Below are 20,635 nucleotides of genomic sequence, written 5' to 3' on the forward strand. Positions count from 1 at the left end.
TGCCCCTAACAAAAATCCTAGTAACAGATCTTCATGATATTCATCCTCTTAACCCACTGACTTCCATTTGTGTATTCACCCACTCCTAGGATGTGCAAAGGAGCCCTAAAGCTGAGGTTCTCCTCAGTCCACCAGCAGTATCACCACCCGAGGTCTTGTTAGAAATACAGTCTCAGGCTCCTCTCCAAACCCAGACTCAGAAATTCAGGGGTTGGAGCCCACGATCTTTTTCCAGGTGATTCTGAGAACCACTCCAGTTTGAGGGCCACTGCCTCAGAAGTTTGGGGAAAAGGGTTAGATGGGAGGATTCATTTGAAAAGCTGCTGCTTTTATGGCTCGCACCCGTAGCTCAGTGAGGAGGGCACAAGCCACATACACCTAAGCTGGTGGGTTCCAGCCCGGCCCGGGCCTGCTAAACAATGACAACTGCAACCAAAAAATAGCCGGGCGTTGTGGCGGGCACCTGTAGTCCCAGCTACTTGGGAGGCTGAGGTAAGAGAATCGCTTAAGCCAAAGAGTTTGAGGCTGCTGTGAGCTGTGACTCCACAGCGCTCTACCAAGGGCGACATAGTGAGACTCTGTCTCAAAAAAAAAAAAAAAAAGAACAGAACAGAAAAACCACTGCTTTTAAAAAGGTATGAAAACCACCACTAGCCTGTCACCTTTTGATCAATGCACAGTTTGTATGGGATGTAATTTCTAACTGAAATAGGAAGGGAAGGCGGGTACTATGACAACACATAGGATTAGACGACACAGTGCCAAAGAAACTTGTAGCACCTCAAGCACATTTGGTAAATCTCTATCTGTACCTGAGGAATTTTATAAAAGGAAAATAAACACAGAGTAAGTCAACATTTGCATCAATGACAGTGATAATCAGCAGAGCTGACTTCCATCCAGGGAGCCAAATGGTTGCCAGAATTGAGGATTAAAGATATGTGGATATAGGAAAATTATAAAATAACAAATGATAAATCCCTCTGCAGGACAAGCTACCAAAATTACAAATGCATTCCCTTTGACCCAGCAATCCCAAGTCAGAGAACTTTTGCGCGTTAGTCTTGCACACGTCCAAAGTGACAGATGCTAGATCAGGGCATTGTGGTAAACAGCAAAAGACTAGAAATAACCTCAGTATCCAAGTGTAGGGGATGAGGTCAACCAACAGTGGCAATCCACATTATGAACTTTGGCTGTGGTGGTTACATGATTCTATCTCTCAAAACTCATAGAATTCAGCACTAAAAAAAAAAAAAAGTTAATTTTTATTGTATGTAAATTATACTTAAAAAAATGAGCATAAAGTTTAAATTTCACAGGGCGGCACCTGTGGCTCAGTGAGTAGGGCGCCGGCCCCATATGCCGAGGGTGGTGGGTTCAAACCCAGCCCCGGCCAAACTGCAACAAAAAAATAGCCGGGCGTTGTGGCGGGCGCCTGTAGTCCCAGCTACTCAGGAGGCTGAGGCAAGAGAATCACGTAAGCCCAAGAGTTAGAGGTTGCTGTGAGCCGTGTGATGCCACGGCACTCTACCCGAGGGCGGTACAGTGAGACTCTGTCTCTACAAAAAAAAAAAAAGTTTAAATTTCACAAGACTGAAAGAGTTTAGGACAATGGTTGCACAACAACGTGAATATACTTACCACCACTGAACTCTACCCTTAAAAATGGTTAGGATGGCAAACTTTGTTATGTGTAATTGTACCACAATAAACAAAACAAGATAAACAAACAAACAAAAATAAGAAAGTTCTCTCTCATCTAATAGAGGCCCCAGAATATAATGTTCAGGGAAAAAAGATGCAAATAGTGTTTTGTAAAGAAAGGGAAAGAGATGTAAGACCATACCTTAGGATTTATTTGCATTTACACTAAAAAAAGAGAATTCACAAGAAATTAGTAAGAACGGAATGTGGGTGGGACACAGTATGTAAGAAGAGCAGTATACAGAGGGTGACCAAAAACACTGTATACATATTTTAAGAAAGGGGAAAACTGTATTATATTTGTAATACTCAGGTCACATTTTACTTCTGCTATTATAAGAGGTGTTCAATGTGACTAGTATCCATCTTTTGTTATCAGTACATATTGAGTATTGTAATTTTAATACAGTTTTTCCCCTTCTTAAAATGTGCGTACGTTTTTTGATGCCCTCCACGTGTTTCTATGTTGTTTTGATTGTCAATGCTTTGCAGCCAAAAGATCAGGAACATGCTTGTAGTTGAGCACATTTTGCAAGAGAAAGAACATGCCATGAGGAACTGCAGGGCGCCTGAGAGCTGGATTTATCAGAGGATGTGGGCTTGTGTTCAGTCATGTTGGGGAGGGTTCACAGAAATGGGGCTTTTTTCTGGATTGGGTGTTGTTGGGAAACAGGACACTTTGACTGCATATTGTAAGAAATCTTATCCAAAAAGTAGAAGGAATGAAGTGAGGCTACAGCTGTCATTGGTCAAGACGCAGCAGTCCCTCATATTAAACAGGATGGGAGTGCTTAGCTGCTTCTGTGTTTAGGCACGTTGTTGTCTTTGTCTGAGTTCAGACATGATCACTGACTGGTCTTGTTCTTGTCCTGCTCCACTGTGGTCAGAGTGGGGCCTCGTCTGGTGCTGGTGCTCTGTCATGTGGTTTATGTTCAACAGGAGAACACCACGGCCTCCTGCATGGGGCCGGGTCACAAACTGGAGCAACCAAATTACCTTCAATTTATAAACGGGTGAACAAATTGTGGTTTATCTATACTACGAACACTCTTCAGCCATACGAAGAACAAACTGCTAAGCCATTCAATAACATGAATGAAATCTTGAAAGCGTTAGCAGTTATATTTGCAGTAGAAAACCTGGAAGCTACCACTTTAATTACCCAAGTGATCAACTTCATCTACCTCCTCATGTGATGCAATGACGAGGGCAAACCATCACTTGTGTGGTATTTTTTCCCCCAATTTGACTCTGCGACAAAGTCTGAGGGACCCTCTACAACAAAACTAGCCAATACTCTTCAAAAGAAAAATGTCAAAGTTCTCAAAGATGAGAACTGGAGAACTGCCCCAAGTCCTAATGAGCCTTAACAACTACGGGCAATGTGGGATCCTCAGTAGGAGTTAAGAAATAAAGTCCTGACTGAACAGACTCCCTCTTGACCAATGGGATCCAAGAGAAATCTTAAAAACTGAAATCTCAGTCATGATAAAACCAGAGGTTGAACATGCCTCATTACACCCGCTCCCATCAGGGTTTCTTCCCTAAGGGACGAGAGTAGCCCTTTGGAAAGACAACGTTCTTCTCTGATTTTAGCCAATTGTCTAATGCTGCTCCCTCCTTCTTGTGGTTTTGGCACTACAACTGATCAGCGTTCCTGCCTGATGAGGGCCCAGTGGTCCTGGCTGGTTCTGGCCAGTCTATGGAGGACGTTTCATCTTTCCACACCAGAGGGTCCCGCCATATGCTAAACATGGGCCCCACAAAGGGGCATACAGCTCAGGTGACAATGATTCGTGACTCCTCCCACAGCTTGTTAAGTATGTGTATTCAGCCACTCCACCCAGCAAAAATTCCCATTCCTTTTTTTTTTTTTTTCCCATTCCTTTACCATACCCTCAAAGTGCTACTTCTCAGCTTCTCCCCTAGGCTATGCTTCCCAACCTGCAAGATGGCCCACCTGTAGGCTGCAACCCCTTATGAGAAAAAAAGCTCTCCCTTTCAAATGTATGGACCTCGTCATTCTTCAATTGACAGATTCAAGACCTGAAAAGGGATATTAGCGGAACAACTTACAAAATTTGAATAAAGTCTATTAATAGTACTGTGTATGTAAATGTCTAGGTACATTAAATGTCTCGGTTTAAATCATTGTACTCTAGTTAAGATGTTAACATGGGGGTAAATAGTATATAGAGATTCTGTGTGATATTTCTGCAACAGTTCTGTAAGCCTAACATCATAACAAAGTTGCTTCAAAAGAAAAAAGCCTTATGCTAAGTGAAAGACGCCAGACACAAAAGGCTACAGAGTCTTTGAGACCATTTATATAACCTTCTAAAAAGGCAAAACTGTAGGTACAGAAACCGCATCAGTGGTTTCCACATACAGGGGTGGAGGGAGTGAGGGGGGACAATGGAGCAGAGAACTTTTAGAGCAATGGAGAATTCTGTGTCTTTACTTTTGTGATTTTTTTGTGCCTGTGGCTCAAAGGGGTAGGGTGCCGGCCCCATATGCCAGAGGCGGTGGGTTCAAATCCAGCCCCAGCCAAAAACTACAAAAAAAAAAAAATATATATATATATATATATATGCATAACAAAAAGGACAAATTTTACATTTTGTGCAAGGAATATTTCAATAAACCTCACCTACAAATAAGCAGCAAGTAAGTTCACAAACATTCCATGTGATCTGTCTCTACTGCAATGAAAAAGACTGCACAAAATACTTGGAATGCTAAGAAAAGAGTAGGTTAGAGAAACATGACATAGGGTTTCCAGAATGACCTCAGGGACCATACTGTCTGGCTGCCTGGAGTCATTTCTGCAGGGAAGCAGTACAGACTGGGTGCTGGGGGAGGAGGTGAGCAGTGGGACACCCTCGTGGTTGCCTGCATTTGAGGCTGATGGCAACTCTCGTGAGCAGCTTACAGACTCAGCAACAAGGGGGATGCCCAAACAGCATGGAGAGCTCACGCCTGTAAACCTAGAACTTTGAGAAGGCAAGGCTGGAGGATTGCTTGGGACCTTATCGCTACAAAAAATTTTTAAAAATTGCTGGGCATGGTGGTGAGCCCCCATAATATCAGCTATCAGTTACTAGAGAGCCTGAGCCAGGAGAATCACATGATCCAAGGAGTCGGAGGTTACAGTGAGCTGCGAAGATGCCATTGCACTCTAGCCATGGTGAGAGAGTTAGGCTCTGTCTCAAAAAAAGAAAAGGAAAGAAAAAGGAAAAACTTCTTAAAAATTAATGCAAGCAAGCTTAGCCAGTTTCTTTAAACTTTGAATTGTTTGGAAAACCTCAGGAAGGGATAAATGAGGTGAGTCCATAATTTGTTTTTTAAATTTTTAATTATAGAAAAATTTAAACATATACAAAAACAGAATAATCACCAGTTTCAATAATTATCAAGAAAAAGGGGTGTGAGGCTTTAAAAATATTATCACAGATAACAAACTTACGTATCTTGACAAAAACTATGAAGTTCCCAATACTAACTTTAACTAAAAGCTTAAACTTTTTTTTTTTTCTTTTTTGAGATAGAGTCTCACTTTGTTGCCTACGGTAGAATGCCATGGCGCCACAGCTCACAGCAACCTCAAACTCTTGGGCTCAAGTGATTCTCTTGCCTCAGCCTCCCAAGTAATAGGACTACAGGCGCTTGCCACATCATCTGGCTATTTTTTTTTTTTTTTTTTGTGATGGGGGTCTTACTCTTGCTCAGGCTGGTCTCAAACTCATGAGCTCAAGTAATCCATCTGCCTCAGCCTCCCGGAGTGCTAGGATTACTGGTGTGAGCCACCATACCCAGCTAACTAAAAGCCTCTTACATGTATCATGAAGTTACTATGCTACCATTCTGAGCCTAATACATATCTCTAGTTACTTCTCCCAAATATGAGTATCTTTTCCTCCACTGTTGCTTTCTAATATTTGAATCTGGAGACATCAATACAATCTAGACTCCCAATTTGATCCAGAAAATCCTTTTCTTCCTTTGTAGGTTTTTACACATTAGGAAATATCCCACTTACAGTAAAAAAATTTGAGGCAACCCCTAAATTTTATGACTATTTACGTCACATAAATAGATAGTCATGGAGAGCTCTCCAGTCACATAAATAGATAGTCGTATTTTATCTCAGGCATGAAAGCAGGATGATAAATGTCATTAATAATATAAAAGAATTGGCTCGGCGCCTGTAGCTCATGCGGCTAAGGAGCCAGCCACATACACCTGAGCTGGCGGGTTCAAATCCAGCCCTGGCCTGCCAAACAACAATGATAACTACAACCAAAAAATAGCTAGGCGTTGTGGCAGACACCTTTAGTCCCAGCTATTTAGGAGGCACAGGCAGGAGAATTGCTTGAGCCCAGGAGTTGGAGGTTGCTGTGAGCTGTGATGCCACAGCACTCTACTCAGGGCAACAGCTTAAGGCTCTGTCTCAAAAAAAAAAAGGAATTTAAGAATTTAAAATCCCATCCACAGAGGCACCAATGTAGGGCACCCAGTGTGATTATACTGTAGAGCTCTTCCGAGCAAGGTCAAAATGATAGGTCTTCTGCTGAAGGGCTGTAAAGGGAGGGCAAATCTTCATTCTACTTTGAAGATGGTTGTTGAATATATTACTAATTATAAAGAGCTGTCAAAAACATAAACAGTCTGAGGAGTTTTTAATTGTAGGACTGACAATTAGGACTTGTATTATATGGATAAAATGATAACCAATTTTTCATCTAAGTTTTTCTATTCAAACTCTTCCTTGCTTGGTACTAATTACAGTCACTATAACGTGGAACATAAAATAGAAATAAGTTTTACTTGCTTATGTTTCAACATTTCCAAAATCACTAGTTTCTAGATTCTTTGATGAGGAAATACAACCTGCAAGTACTTTTTGGAAACACAGGCAATCCCCAAGTCACAAATATCCAACTTACGTACAATTCACACTTATGAATGGTGGCTATTACAGGTAATAGGTAAATGCACCTGTTCCAACTTAAATACATAGTCAACTTAAGAACAAACATTGAACAGAACCTACAGAACCTATCTCATTCACAACCCCCGAGACTGCCTTTATAGCTTTAAGTTCTCATCTTACATGAACTGTAAGGTCTAATGACATACACATACCATATAGGTATATATGCATATACACACACGATACTCCTGGGTTGTATACAATTAAAATATTCTTTTCTTATTATTGTTTGGGATTCATTGTGGGTACAAAGAAGTAGGTTGCGCCGATTGCATTAGTTAGATAAAGTCCCTCTTATAATTGAGTCTTGCCTCCAAGAGGTGTGCCATACACCATGACCCGCCATCCCCTAAAATACTCTTTTTAAACATGAATATTCTTTTATTTAAAACCGTTCGTCTATACTAACTTACAAGTTTATTAGTGGAATCTAAATTTTCCATGTCTATCTGAAGTAGTGAATCAGTGAGATACTTTTGGTCTCACTAGTTACAGAAACCACTCTTTTGCCTGTTTAACTAGAGAATATTTCACATAATTTAAGAAAATGAATATGGGAACTATTTTGCTAAATTTTCTGTTAATTTATAAGACATTCTTCCAGTCCCTCAATAAGTATGAAAACAAAATTGAGACTAAAAACAACATTGAACAGTGCTACCTGAATTTACTCCCAGGATCGTAAATGCTTGTCACAGAAAGCTCTTTTCAAGCTGCTACCACAGGTCTTTAGTGAAAGCATCCTCTGTGTGGGGTTACCTGGTTTTCCAAGAGGTCAGGGCGGGCAGTGGTTCTACTTTCCACAAGCTTACAACCTGTTCCAGGTCTATAAATATCGCCATAAGGGTGAGAGGGTGTGACGGTGAGTTAGGTTACCAGCCCCGAAGATTCAGAGGTGAAAGCTGACCTGGGTGACTACTCTTACTTTAAGAGGAGTAAGTATTTATGGTCAACTGATTTCTTTTTTCTTTTTTTTTTTTTTTTTTTGAGATAGAGTCTCACTTTATGGCCCTCAGTAGAGTGGATTTCTTTTTTTTTTTTTTTTTTTTTTGAGACAGAGTCTCAAGCTGTCACCCTGGGTAGAATGTTGTGGCATCACAGCTCACAGCAACCCCAAATTCTTGGGCTTAAGTGATTCTCTTGCCTCAGCCTCCCAAGTAGCTGGGACTACAGTCGCCCACAACAACACCCAGCTATTTTTTGTTGCAGTTGTTGTTTAGCTGGCCCAGGCTGAGTCCGAACCCACCACCCTCGGTGTACGTGGCTGGCGCAGTAACCACTGTGCTACGGGTGCTGAGCCAATGGTCAAGTGATTTTTAACAAAGGTGCTAAGAAAAGAGGATGAGAAAGGACAGTCTCTTCAATAAGTGGTGTTCAGAAAACTGAATATCCACATGCAGAATAAAGAAATTGATTCCTTATCTCACTCAAAATGGATTTACAAAAATCAACTCAAAATGGATTAAAGACGTACACATAAGATCTGAAACTGTACAACTAACAGAAGAAAACAAAGGTGAAAAGCGCTACAACATTGGTTTGGGGAGTGATTTCTTAGATAGGACCACAAAAGCAACAGAAGGAAAAACAGACAAATGGGATTGCATCAAACTAAAAAGCTTCCGCAATGCAAAGAAAACAGAGTGAAGAGACATCCCACATATTAGGAGAATTTACAAACTATACATCTCATAAGGGGCTACTTATATAAGGAGCCCCAACAACTCAACGGCAAGTAAATAACCCAATTAAAAAATGAGCAAAGGACCTGAACAGGCATTTCTCAAAAGAATATATATGAATGGTCAACGAATACGTGAAAAATGCTCAATATCTCTAATTACCAGAAAAATGCAAATTAAACCCCAATGAGGTATCACTTCACACCTGTTAGAATAGCTATTAGCAAAAAGATGAACGATAACAAGTATTACGGAGGATGTGGAGAAAAGGGAACTCTAGTGCACCTGGTGGGAATGTAAATTAGTATAGTCATTTTAGAAAATAATATAGGAGTTCCTAAATAAGCTAGAAAACAGAATTGCTAGATGATCAGGGCAATCCTGCTTCTGTGTATATACCCAGAGGAACTTAAATATGATAAGGGTCAGGTAGGAGGAGTGCCTGAGGCCATGAGTTCAAAACCACCCTGAGCAAGAGTGACATCCCCTCTCTACAAAAAATACAAAAATTGGCTCCAGCTGGCAATGTGCACCTCCAGTCCCACATCCTTGGGAGGCAGAAGGGTCCCCTGAGGGGATCTAGGAGTTTGAGGCTTTAGTGAGCTATGATGCTGCTGCACTCTAATCCAGGTGACAGGACAAGACCCTGTCTCAAAAACAAAATTTTTTTTAAATTAAAGAGAAAGAAAAAGAAAACTATATCTAAGCGGTAAATGTATTCCCATGTTTACTGTAGCACTATTCACTATAAGCAAAATATGAAAACTAGCTAAGTGTCCATCAACGAATGAATGAACAAAGAAAATATACAGACACACACACAACAGAATACTATTTAGGCTTACAAAAGTTAAAAATTCTGTCATTTGCAACAACATAGATGAACCTGGAGGACATTATGCTAAGTACAATCAGCCGGGTACAGAAAGACAAATACCACATGATCTCACAGGCAGAATCTAAAAAAGTCCAACACAAAGAACCAGAGAACAGAATGGTGATTACCGAGGTCTGGGAGAGATGTTTAAGGAAGACAACGTTTCAGTAAGACAGGAAGCACAGGATTTAGTGCTCTACTGCACAGCATGGTAACCATCGTTGATACTTGTACTTCAAATATACACGATACGTTGTACTCGTGTACTTCAAAATTGCTAAAAGAGTAGATTTAAAACATTCTCACCACAAAAAGTTGGTAGGTGAGATATGGGTACATTAATTAGCTTGATTTCATCTTTCTACATATACATATCAAAACATCACATTGCACCCCACAAATACATACAATTATTTTTCAGTAAAAAATAATAAAAGTGACAAAAAACACATGGCAAAAACTTTCACAAGCACTCAATTAATACCTTTTGAACATCTACGAGCCAAATCAATACACCAGTCTATACTGGAGGGCTCCATTCCCTCTCCCTGCATCATCTGCTCTTGTCAAGGTCACCAATGACCTCTACCTTGCAAACCCTAAAGGTCAAGTCTCCATCCTCCTCTTTCTTGATGGCCTCTGACCCAGCTGATCGCTTCCCTGGCTTCCAGCCGCCACCCTCCCCTGGTTTTCCTCGGGCGTCTCTGGACCTGCCACTCTGGGTCTCCCATCTTTTCTTTCCAGAGTTCCAGACTGCATCCGCCCTCCCCAGTGCCCAACAGACAGCTCACGCTCCAACAGCAGCCTGTGCTCCACAAGTCCCCAAACCCCGCCTCCCAAAGGCGCCCTCCTCCGCTGCTCCTCCGGCCAACAGACTGGGCCTTGACCCTGCGCTTTCTCACACGCCTCACAGGCAGGCCGTGCAGCAAATCCTGGCGGCTCCACCTTTAAACTATGTCCGGAGCCCGACCCCTCCTTCCACGTCCTCTGCTACCACCGCAGCCACCGTCTTGTCACCCTGGCAGCTGCAGTCACCACAGTGACCTTTCTCAAAAGGAAGGGCCTGTCTGGAGCCCTCACCGGGCTGCCGGTCACTGCGGCTTCCCCGGCCCACTGCTCAGGTCCGGCTGCTCGCCAACCTCGCTCCCTGCCCCCTCCTGATCCCGCCCGCCCCAGAGCACTTAGGGTCTCTGCTGGTACTGCTGACCCCGCCCCAGGAACCGGGACCCTCCCTGAACCGCATGAAAACTTCCTCCTGGCACCTGCCGACCGCGCTCCGGCCCTGCCTGATCTGCAGCTCACCTGGTCGAGCTCCGGGGCCCGCCACCCTCGCGGACCCCCGGCCCAGTCTTTGGGTCCGGAAGCCCCCCACAGCAGCACGCGGTGACCGCGGGGCAGGCTGGGCCGCGCATGCTCATTGCAGGTTGGCGCCGCCCCGGCCCTGGAGAGGCGGCGGAGACCCACCTGCGGGTGGTGAGCGCGGGGTGGTGCGGAGGCTGGACTCCGAGCCGGCGGGACACTGCGGCAGGGGGCGTAGGGGCTGGGCGTCCCGCCGGGCTGCAGCGGCCCCTGCCGGAGACCCGGAGCCCTGGCCCGGCTTGCGAGGGAAAGAGTCCCCAGTCCTCTGGGTAATTGAATATTTGTTTATCTTTCTTGGGGGAGGGGGCTGGGCGTGGTGGTAGGTGGGGGAGCGCGCGGTAACTTGCTTGGTCTTTGTTAGCTTCCAGGGTTCATTCCACTGTAGAAATACGTAGTGAATTACAACCTACCTTACTTTCTCCTTGAGCAAACAGCTGGATCACACACCAGGACAAGACATGTTGGGGACATTTTCCCCCGAAACACTACTTCAAATAATGGTGAGTTGGTTCCCAGGCTAGCCCATCAAACCTCTAACCCAATGACGAATGCCCCCTGCCCTCCTGTGCACTGGCCTTGCACACCTGCTAGTGCTGAGATCCTTCCAGGGGCTCTGGGCTCACCACTCTGCTCTTCAGACCTGTCCGCCTCCCTTTTCTTTGATTCAGGCTTACCATAGCACTACTGTTCTTAGAATGAAAGTTGCTTATGGGCATGCCAGTGGACACAAAGGGAAGTGGTCTGAAAACTTGGAGGCAAAAACATGTTACTTTTTTTTTTTTTGGCCTGACTCAAATCCCAACGATTTCCCACAGTTTGGCTGGAAATTCAGCCCAATTCTAGGCCTTCTCTCACTCTTGTAGGTTCTAACAATACCTTAGGGACTTAGAGAGTACAAGAAAATTCAGGAGGGTCTCACATCTGGCTGCCGTTTTTTCTCCCTAACATATAATATGGTATGTACTTTGTGCCAGACACTTTAAAGAACTTGGTATCTATTAACCAATTTATACCATCCCCACTGCCTCATTAAATGGGTGTTGTTACCTCACTTTAGATGGGGAAATTGAGGCCAAATTGAGTTCAAGTAACTGCTCAAAGGACAAAGCTGTTGAACAAGAGAGCTGGGATTTAAACCTAAGTGCCTCGGTTCCAGAGACAAAGGTCCGAATCACTACTTCTCCTTAAAGTGTTGTGTTTAATTGCTTTTGTGCTTACATACTGACCATCATGTGTTAATTCTATACTTTCGGTCAGATACAGGGGTGTAGAGGGAACAGAGCCCCTTATTGCAATTCTCTGTTTCATAGACCCTATATGTGGCCCTCTACTACCCATAGGTTCTGCCACTTCTGGGACATTGGATTCCATCAAGGTCTGGGAGCCTACCACTCACAGCCATCACACAACCCCGCCCCTCTCCCTGACCAGTGTCAGGCCCCTTAATCTTTTTTTTTTTTATTGAGAGTCTCACTATGTTACAGCTCGAAACAACCTCAAACTCTTGGGCTTAAGTGATTCTCTTGCGTCAGCCTCCCAAGTAGCTGGGACTACAGGCATCCACCACAATGCCCAGCTATTTTTTGTTGCAGTTGTCATTGTTGTTTAGCTGGCCCCGCCGGGTTCAAACCCACCACCCTCGGTATATGTGGCTGGTTCCATAACCACTGTGCTACAGGCGCTGAGCCAGGCCCTTCATCTTACTGAACCATCAGCTGCCATCCTTTTCATCTTTCAAGCAACTCTAGCTTAATTTCTCACTTTCTTTTTTTTTTTTTTTTTTTTGAGACAGAGCCTCAAGTTGTCACCCTGGGTAGAGTGTTATGGCATCACAGCTCACAGCAACCTCCAGCTCCTGGGCTCAAGCAATTCTCCTTCCTCCGCCTCCCAAGTAGCTGGGACTATAGACACCTGCCACAATGCCCCGTCGTTGTTTGGTGGGCCCAGGCTGGATTTGAACCTGCCAGCTCAGGTGTATGTGGCTGGTGCCTTAGCTGCTTGAGCCACAGGCACCGAGCCCCAGCTTAATTTCTTGATGGCCTTGCTCTTCTTTTTTTTTTTGTAGAGACAGAGTCTCACTTTATGGCCCTCGGTAGAGTGCTGTGGCCTCACACAGCTCACAGTAACCTCCAACTCCTGGGCTTAAGCGATTCTCTTACCTCAGCCTCCCGAGTAGCTGGGACTACAGGCGCCCACCACAACGCCCGGCTATTTTTTGGTTGCATTTTGGCCGGGGCCGGGCTTGAACCCGCCACCCTCGGTATATGGGGCCAGCGCCTTACCGACTGAGCCACAGGCGCCGGCCTTGCCCTTTTGAAACAAAGGTTGTTCCCTTTCCTCAGAATGCTTTTCCTGGGTGATGCCTGTGGCTCAGTGAATAGGACGCCAGCCCCATATACTGAGGGTGGCGGGTTCAAACCCCAGCCAAACTGCAACAACAAAAAAATAGCCAGGTGTTGTGGCAGGTGCCTGTAGTCCCAGGTACTCAGGAGGCTGAGGCAAGAGAATCACCTAAGCCTGAGGGCTGGAGGTTGCTGTGAGCTGTGACGCCAGGGCACTCAACCGAGGGCAACAGAGTGACACTCTGTCTCTTAAAAAAAAAAATGCTTTTCCCTACTCCCTCCAGAGTAATTCCCCTCATCCTGTCAGTCTCAATTGTTACTTCCTCAGAGAAGCTTTCTCTGACCCTTCTCTCTCCCAATTAAGTGACGTGCCCTGTCCCTAGCGCAGGCTTCGTAGCACCATGGCAGTTATCCCATTTGAGGTTCCAAATATATTTCTGTGTATTTGATTAAGTTTCTCTCTACCAGGCTGTGAAAGTGGCTTCTTGAGGTATTTTTTGCTTCCTGTGATCCTCCCGGCTCTCAGGATCTGTGATAATAGATGCTCCATTAGTAAATACATGTTAAATAAATGAATGAACAACCTCACAGAAAACCAGCCTAAAACTCAGAGGATAATGGCTTAACTATCTTTACTAAAAGTTAAAAGGCAAATGACCCTTTCTTTATTTTTCCTTTGAGTCTATAGCAGCATGAAACAAACAAAAAATAAACAAGCAAAGAAGACTCACCCTATTCACAGAGATCTTCCTGGGACAATGGGGAAGGAGAGGGAAGAGTCTAGAAGCACATAAATTGGAAAGTAGGATTGCCCACTTGCTTTAGTAAAATTCAGACATGCCAAACTACCTCTGGAAAGAGATTCCAGTTCCCCTCTACCCTGAGTTTTATATCCTCTTAGGATTCCTCACTCGACTGATTATTATACTGTCCGGGGCCGGGGGTGGGGGGGGTCCTCTTTAAGCCCCTGCTGCAAATATAAACATGGACATAAACACATAGGGATGGTCAACGCCACTAATGACCCGAGAGTTGTGACTCTGACCTCCACCAGCCTGTCAGTGCATCTGCATATAATATGTAACAGTGGCATTCTTCCGCCCCTGCTATGCACAGCTATAATGCCCACAGCACATGCTTAAAAAATAAAATTAACATGAATAACTAACCGTGAACAGTGGCAGACAGGAAAATGGGGTTGCCGGTGTTTGCGCGCTCTGTGGTGTGGAAAGCAAAGGACAAACCTGCATCAGAAGGCAGTCTGGGGCCAAAAGAACACAATGTCTTTTGATGGTTGGATGGTGGGGGTGAGGGAGCCAGTGCCTGTATTCTTAATATCCAAGAGCTCTATTCTTTCTTTTTATGTTTGCACCGTCCAATTTGTTGTTCTTTGTTTTGATGGATACATTTTATTTTTTAAAAGATATTAAATGAAAAGAATGATGTGTTCCCCCTCCACTGACTGCCCCATTGGAGGAGAATTTCTCTTTTTGTCTCTACCTTCATCAGCAGATGTAGATTCCTCCTATGGTTTGAATGTGACTCCTCTAAAATTCACGTTGAAACTTAATCCCTATTGTGGTGGTATTAAGAGGCAAGTCATGAGCACTGTGCCCTTGTAAGTGGATTAATGCCCTTGCAGAAGGCTTCAGGGGGAGTTCACCACTCTTCCCTTGTGCTTTTGGCCATGTGAGGACACAGCAAGGCACTAGCTTAGAAGTAGAAGAGCAGCTCTCACCAGACACCCATGCCAGTGCCTTGATCTTGGACTCCTCAGTCCCCAGAACCATAAGAAATGAACTTCTGTTCTTTATAAGTTGTCCAGTCTGTGGTGTTTTGGTATAGCAGCACAAATGCTGTGGAGTCCAAGTTCTGTCCACTTACTAGTGTTTACTTGAGGACATCTCACCTCTGAGAACTTGCTGCCCCCCAGAGTGAGTTCATCCTGAGGGAAGAAGCAGGAAGGCACACTGAGCAGGACTCAACGCCAGGTCCAGGGTCTAGAGAGGAGTGGTGGGGACACTAGAGCACAGTGCTCATGTCCCGAGCCTGCTCAGCCCAAGCTAGACCCCTTGACAGACTATGAACTCTACAGAGAGGAGAAGGCTTATATGAAATGAAAGCATTTGGCTCACTGAATTCTTGTGCTACCTGGAGTCTAAGCATCTCTCCTGGGGTCTCTAAGAATATAGACCCAGAAAAGTTGGAGTCAGGGGTCTTTACCCATCACCTGAGAGAGATGATGTGTGAGCAGTAGCCGAGGAATGAACACGCAGAGATGAGTCATCTAGCTGAAATGGGCAGTGGCGTGAAAGGGGCAGGGCACCCCTTTTGAAAAGAATCAAAACACAACAAAACCTGAAACACTGTAGTTATGCAGCTGTGGGCTGTGTGCTTAGCAGTAGCTGTGTCTAAGTGGTAAAATGACCTTGTTTATACCTTCAGCTATAGAGATCTCGGGACATCCTGATTTATAGAAGAACAGCAGTCTGAATCTTACTTGCAAGCAGCAGAAACCAACACCAACTGGTTTAATTAGGAAAATTAATTTATTAAAAAGATACTAGGCTGGGCACAGTAGCTCATAGCTGTAATCCCAGCAATTTGGGAGGCTGAGGCAAGAGGATCACTTGAGTCTAGGAGTTTAAGACCAGCATAGGCAACAGCAAGAGCTCATCTCCACAAAAAATAGAAAAAAATATCTGGGTATATGGCACATGCCTGTAGTCCCACCTACTTGGTAGGCTGAGGCAGGAAGATTGCTTGAACCCAGGAGGTTGAGCTTGTAGTGAGCTATGAAGATACCACGACACTCTAGTCCAGGCAGCAGAGCAAGACCCTGTCTCAAAGCAAAAAACTAGATAGTAACTCTATTCATAATCCCCCTACAAATGGAAACAATGCAAATGTCCTTCAATACGTGAAAGGATAAATAAACTGCAGTACATCTATGCAAGATAATGTTACTTAAGAAAAAGGAATGGACTATTGATACACAAAACAAATTGGTTGAATGTCAGAGACATTATGCTGAGTAAAAGACACCAGGTACAAAAGGCTATCTAGCATATAATTACATTTATTTAACATTCTAGGAAAGACCAAATGCCAGGGACAGAGGCCAGATCAGTAGTTGCCAGAAGTTAAAAGTGGGAGAAGCTGTGGCTACAGACAGCAGGCGGGAGTTCATCGTGGTGATGAAAACTGTATCCTGGTTGTGGTGATAGTTAATACAAATTTATGCTTGTGTCAAAATTCGCAAAACTAAACACTTAAAACAGAAAAGTGACTTGATCATGATGATAGATGGATAACTATAAATTTACTGAAACTCACTGAGTAAATTTTATGGCAAGTAAAATGGCACGAGGAGTGGGAGGGATGGGGAGGTAGGGAATGGGTAGAGAGGGTTAATATGCTATTCCTGCTGTTCTCACCTGTGTTTGAAAATGTCCGTATTCAAACACTGACAACAGCAACAAGAGGAGACCAGCATCTCAAAGGATCACTGGGACCTCCCAGCAGGAGCAATGCCCAGATCCCACTGCAGAAAGAACACCTCTGTCGCCACCACCGGGAAACAGCTCTGCACTTGGACCATGGAAGCTGCTTATTCAGGACATGCAGGCAATCCCAGACGCCTCTCTCACTGCCCAAGAAGATGAACTACTGCATCCTCTGTCCCTGCTGGAGGGAGTTCTTTCTGGTCCCTTCTTTTCATCACTAGTCCTCTTTTCAAAGGCAGAGTAGGTGCCCCTGATTGACAGAACCTCAGTCCTGTGGCTGTGTCCAGAGAAAGCCAGTACCTTGCATTTTCACCTGCTAGAGGTGAGGGCTGATTCTGCCTCCCACTAAAACTCATAAGGTGGGAGAGTTTCCCAAACACAGGAAAGAGGTACAGGCACCAAGCAGCAGAAAAGAAAAATAACACCTACTGTCACAGCAAGCGCCACACCCTGCAAAGAGCTGCTTTAAATTGGCCTCTTTGGGTCTGGAAATGCTTCCAATTACAGTGGCCATGCCCACACATTTTCTAAAATGTGAAGACAGGTGACAGGATATCCACATGCCCATGTGTCTCTTCCGCATACTCCCCTACAGTTTCCAGACAGGCCCTTACACACTCCAGTTAGCATTTTCTGCTGCAGAGTATTTCATAACATGATTTTTTTCTTTCTGCCTCCTTAGTCAATAAAAGCTAAAAGCAATGAGGAAACCGAACACTTTTTGACACATAAAAAGGCAGTTTTGAATCACACAGCACATCCTCACAAGACACCCAAATGTGAGTAGTAGGCAAGTTCATGAGTATCCACTTTGATGTATTTGTCCTTTGGCAAAAACACTTGCCTTAAATTTCACACAACTCCAAAATGGTGCCTATGTTTTATAGTTCATTTCCTCTATGGTAGTTGGCTATCATGCTTCATTTAAGCTATCCATACATTGCTGCAGGAGAGATTTTTATAGCACTTTACATGTCCTAAGTGCTTTCAAGTCCTTAATGAGATAGTCTTCCCTGAACCTTCAGGTCAACGTTAACATCTTCTGTTTTAAATGTAGCCACCCGGACATAGGGGTTAAGTGACTGGGCCAAAGTTTAGGGAGTGAGGTAGTGTCAAACCTGGGATTGCAGGATCCAATTGAAAATTCCAACACTGTATCATCCACTGGAAGAAGGCTGTGCTAAACCCAAACCACTTTAAAAGTCAAAATCAACACAAAGATGAAGTGCTGAGCTGATTGTTTTTGAAGCTTGGCTTAGGGGAGTGCTGACCAGGAAAGGGCCTAAAACCTCACTGCTATAAGCCTTCTAAATCCATCCAGATAGCACCTTTACCACAGACACTGAAACTGTCACTGGAAATATTTCTCCCTGTGTTTTCATATATTCACACTCATATTCTAAAAATGACCTTTTTAGGGATTAATGAAAGATGGTGTAAACGGTGTAAACTCTGGGTCACTAAAATTGATATTAAAAAAATGTTTACCTTAATAAAATCTGTATTTTATTTAAGCTATTAGCTATTAGTGGTTGAAAGCTAATACTCCATTAGTCTCTTAACAGGGTCATTTAAAATATATTTGACTAAAACACTACACCTTTTTGTAGGACTCTCAGTCAAGGGGAGGGTAAAGCACCGAGACGACTCCTAGGATGCTGTGCAATATTAATGATTGCTACCTGTGGGCTTTAGAGTCACAATATTGCCCGTCTTCCAAATTCATCTTATGCTCTTCAGGCTGAGGGAAAGGTCTAGAGAGGGATTCCAATTCAGTTCTTGCATTTCAGAGAGCCCTACACTTAAGCAATAGTGATTTAATGAGAAAATCCAAGAACCTAGATCACTTTCTAGCCTAGTAGAAAAGGCTTCTAGCTCTTTCGTCTTGGCCGCTGACATGCCACCCAGACTTAGGAAGACCCAGAAGCTTCGGGGGCCACGTGAGCCACGACCACGGCTGTATCCGCAAGCACAGGAAGCCCCCAGGAGACCGAGGTAATGCTGGCGGCAGGCATCATCACAGGATCAACTTCAACAAATATCATCCAGGTTACTTTGGGAAAGTTGGTATGAGGCATTACCACTTAAAAGAGGAACCAGAGCTATTGCCCAACTGTCAACCTTGATAAATTGTGCACATTGGTCAGTGAGCAGCACAGGTAAATGCTGCCAAAAACAAGACTGGAGTTGTTCCCATTATTGATGTAGTACAATCGTGCTACTACAAAGTTCTGGGGAAGGGAAAACTCCCAAAGCAGCCAGTCATTGTGAAGGCCAAATTCTTCAGCAGAAGAGCTGAAGAGATTTGGGCTTGTGTCCTGGTGGCTTGAAGCCACATAGAGGGGAGGTTCATTAAATGCTATTTCCTTGTGGTCTGAAAAAAAAAGAAAGAAAAGGCTTCTGCCTAAATTGACTTCTTTGTCACTCACATTTTGTCTTCTGAGTGCCACCTAATTTTCTGAGGTCTTCAACTGTCAGTTGTTGACTTCTGAGCTGGCATAATGCAACATGGTTAGAGAAAGCAAGTATTTATTTAGTTATTTGACCCAAAGAAGGTAGGAACGTAGCCTGTTGAGTGTGCATTAACAAAACTCACCAGGTAAACTAATGAAACGTCATTTTCTAAATTGACTGTGGAATAATCCAGATGCCAGCTCAAAAAGAAAACAAGTGACTTTGGGCCTGCCACATTTCACAGTTCAGGTCCCAAAAGGCCAGCAGAAGTGACTGTTGAAAGAAAAACACTCAGCTGGAAGACTGGCCTCACATCACAAGCCCAGCATGGGGTGTATTTCCTGGTTGGTTAAATTGGTGAATTGGATAGATAGTTTTCTAACTTTTTTTTAAGTTGTGGAATCTTTTCTTCATATGAATCCTGCAAATCTGATATGCAGGACATCCCAGACTTAAAGATGCATGTAACAGATATGATTACAAAACACAAGTCACAGAACAGTAGCAGTATAAGATGAACATTCTTTTAGGGACATTTAGCATTCAATGAAGCTGACAGGAACATTTAATTAGCCATGTAACAACTGCTTTGTCTCTGACAAAATATTAAACTGGGAAAACTGTGTTCTTCTTTAGGCAAAATGAAGTTCCTATTTTTTTTTTTTTTAATGTCTATCTACTTTTGGGAACATATCTCAACAATAAAAACTAACATTGAGGAAAGGCTTAGTATGTGCCAGACACTGCTAAGTGTGGTACGTACTGCTGTATTCAGAGCTTCTGTCACAAGAGGGAGAAATCTCATGCTGGCTTATGGAAAAGAGAACTTGGGTCACACATAGTAGAAAGACACTACAAAAATGGTAAAGTGCAGGGACCTAACCTCTTTCATCTCTTTTTGGTTTTATTTTCAGGCAGGCTCTCTCAACGTGGTGTTAAAAATGCCTCCCAGCTGTTCTGGGTTTACAGAACAGGGAAGAGAATCCTTTCCTGTGGGCATACAAAATAGGGGCTGAATCTCATTGGTTTAGCTTCGGTCACATGACTAACCACTGGGCCAGCAGGCTGGACTATCCTGATTGGCCAGACTTGGGTCACAAGTCCTGCCATAGAAAGCAGAGAGGTTGGGTCAGTTCTATCTGTGCCACATGTAGTAAATAAGAATAGAAGAGATGATCCCTCAAGAGGAAATTAAGATGCTGTTGGCTATGTGGCCTTAGCTTTTTTGCTTGATTTCTCTGAGCCTTAGTTTGTTTATCTGCAAAATGGGCATAATAGTAACTCCTGTTTCACAGAATTAAATAAAATGACATATACAAAGCATTCATTGTGATACTTGGCACATAATAAGCTTGTGTTGATGTTAATATATTGTCTTGTGATAATGGCAAAAATTTTCACTACTAATTTGTTATTACTAGTATTAATTATTTTGAGTCTCACTTCAAAGTCCATACCTATGTAAAAATATGAATATATTTTGTCAATAATTATTGGCAAAGTTAGAAATGTATAACTAATTGGTGTTTAGGGTTATAAGACCCTAAATAAAATAAATAAAAATAGAGTTTAGAAGTTTAATTCTGATTAAATAAAATTTCTACTATTTTATTGTGGCCATCTTTCTGGTGGAAATATTAACTATCTTTTGCTCTATTTTGTTTTTAAGCCTTTTTTAAAACTAGCATGTTCGTATTCTGTGAGTAAACAGCCCA

General features: G+C 43.4%; 2 protein-coding genes across 5 annotated transcripts in view; one reads left to right on the top strand and one right to left on the bottom strand.

The window, feature by feature from the left end:
- Positions 1-10,692, bottom strand: part of SIRT5 (sirtuin 5) — a 38,064-nt gene extending 27,372 nt beyond the window's left edge. Inside the window, exon 1 of the mRNA XM_053603515.1 lies at positions 10,562-10,692. The gene's annotated coding sequence lies outside the window, so the exon portion shown is untranslated. The remainder of the gene's footprint in view (positions 1-10,561) is intronic.
- Positions 10,501-20,427, top strand: LOC128594590 (uncharacterized). Of its 4 annotated transcripts, XM_053603517.1 has the most exons (4): positions 10,501-10,887; positions 11,053-11,118; positions 16,056-16,166; positions 16,437-20,427. In XM_053603517.1, exons 1-4 carry the CDS (start codon positions 10,501-10,503, stop codon positions 16,623-16,625), a joined length of 753 nt encoding a protein of 250 aa, XP_053459492.1. In that variant the 3' UTR covers positions 16,626-20,427. The 4 variants fall into 4 exon arrangements, 2 of the variants coding, with proteins under 2 accessions (XP_053459492.1, XP_053459493.1); XM_053603518.1 differs by lacking the exon at positions 16,056-16,166; XR_008382601.1 differs by lacking the exon at positions 16,056-16,166 and having other exon boundaries at positions 10,749-10,887; positions 10,980-11,118.
- Positions 20,428-20,635: the final 208 nt, after the last annotated feature.

This window comes from Nycticebus coucang, chromosome 9 (genome assembly GCF_027406575.1).
Source record: "Nycticebus coucang isolate mNycCou1 chromosome 9, mNycCou1.pri, whole genome shotgun sequence".
In the NCBI taxonomy this organism is placed as follows: Eukaryota; Metazoa; Chordata; class Mammalia; order Primates; family Lorisidae; genus Nycticebus; species Nycticebus coucang.

Bases quoted from the DNA above. Each gene is read 5' to 3' on its own strand.
- LOC128594590 (XM_053603517.1), top strand. From the start codon at position 10,501: ATGAAAACTTCCTCCTGGCACCTGCCGACCGCGCTCCGGCCCTGCCTG. The intron at 11,119-16,055 runs GTGAGTTGGTTC...TTAACATTCTAG, and splicing joins AAACACTACTTCAAATAATG to GAAAGACCAAATGCCAGGGA. The intron at 16,167-16,436 runs GTATCCTGGTTG...CACTGACAACAG, and splicing joins TCATCGTGGTGATGAAAACT to CAACAAGAGGAGACCAGCAT.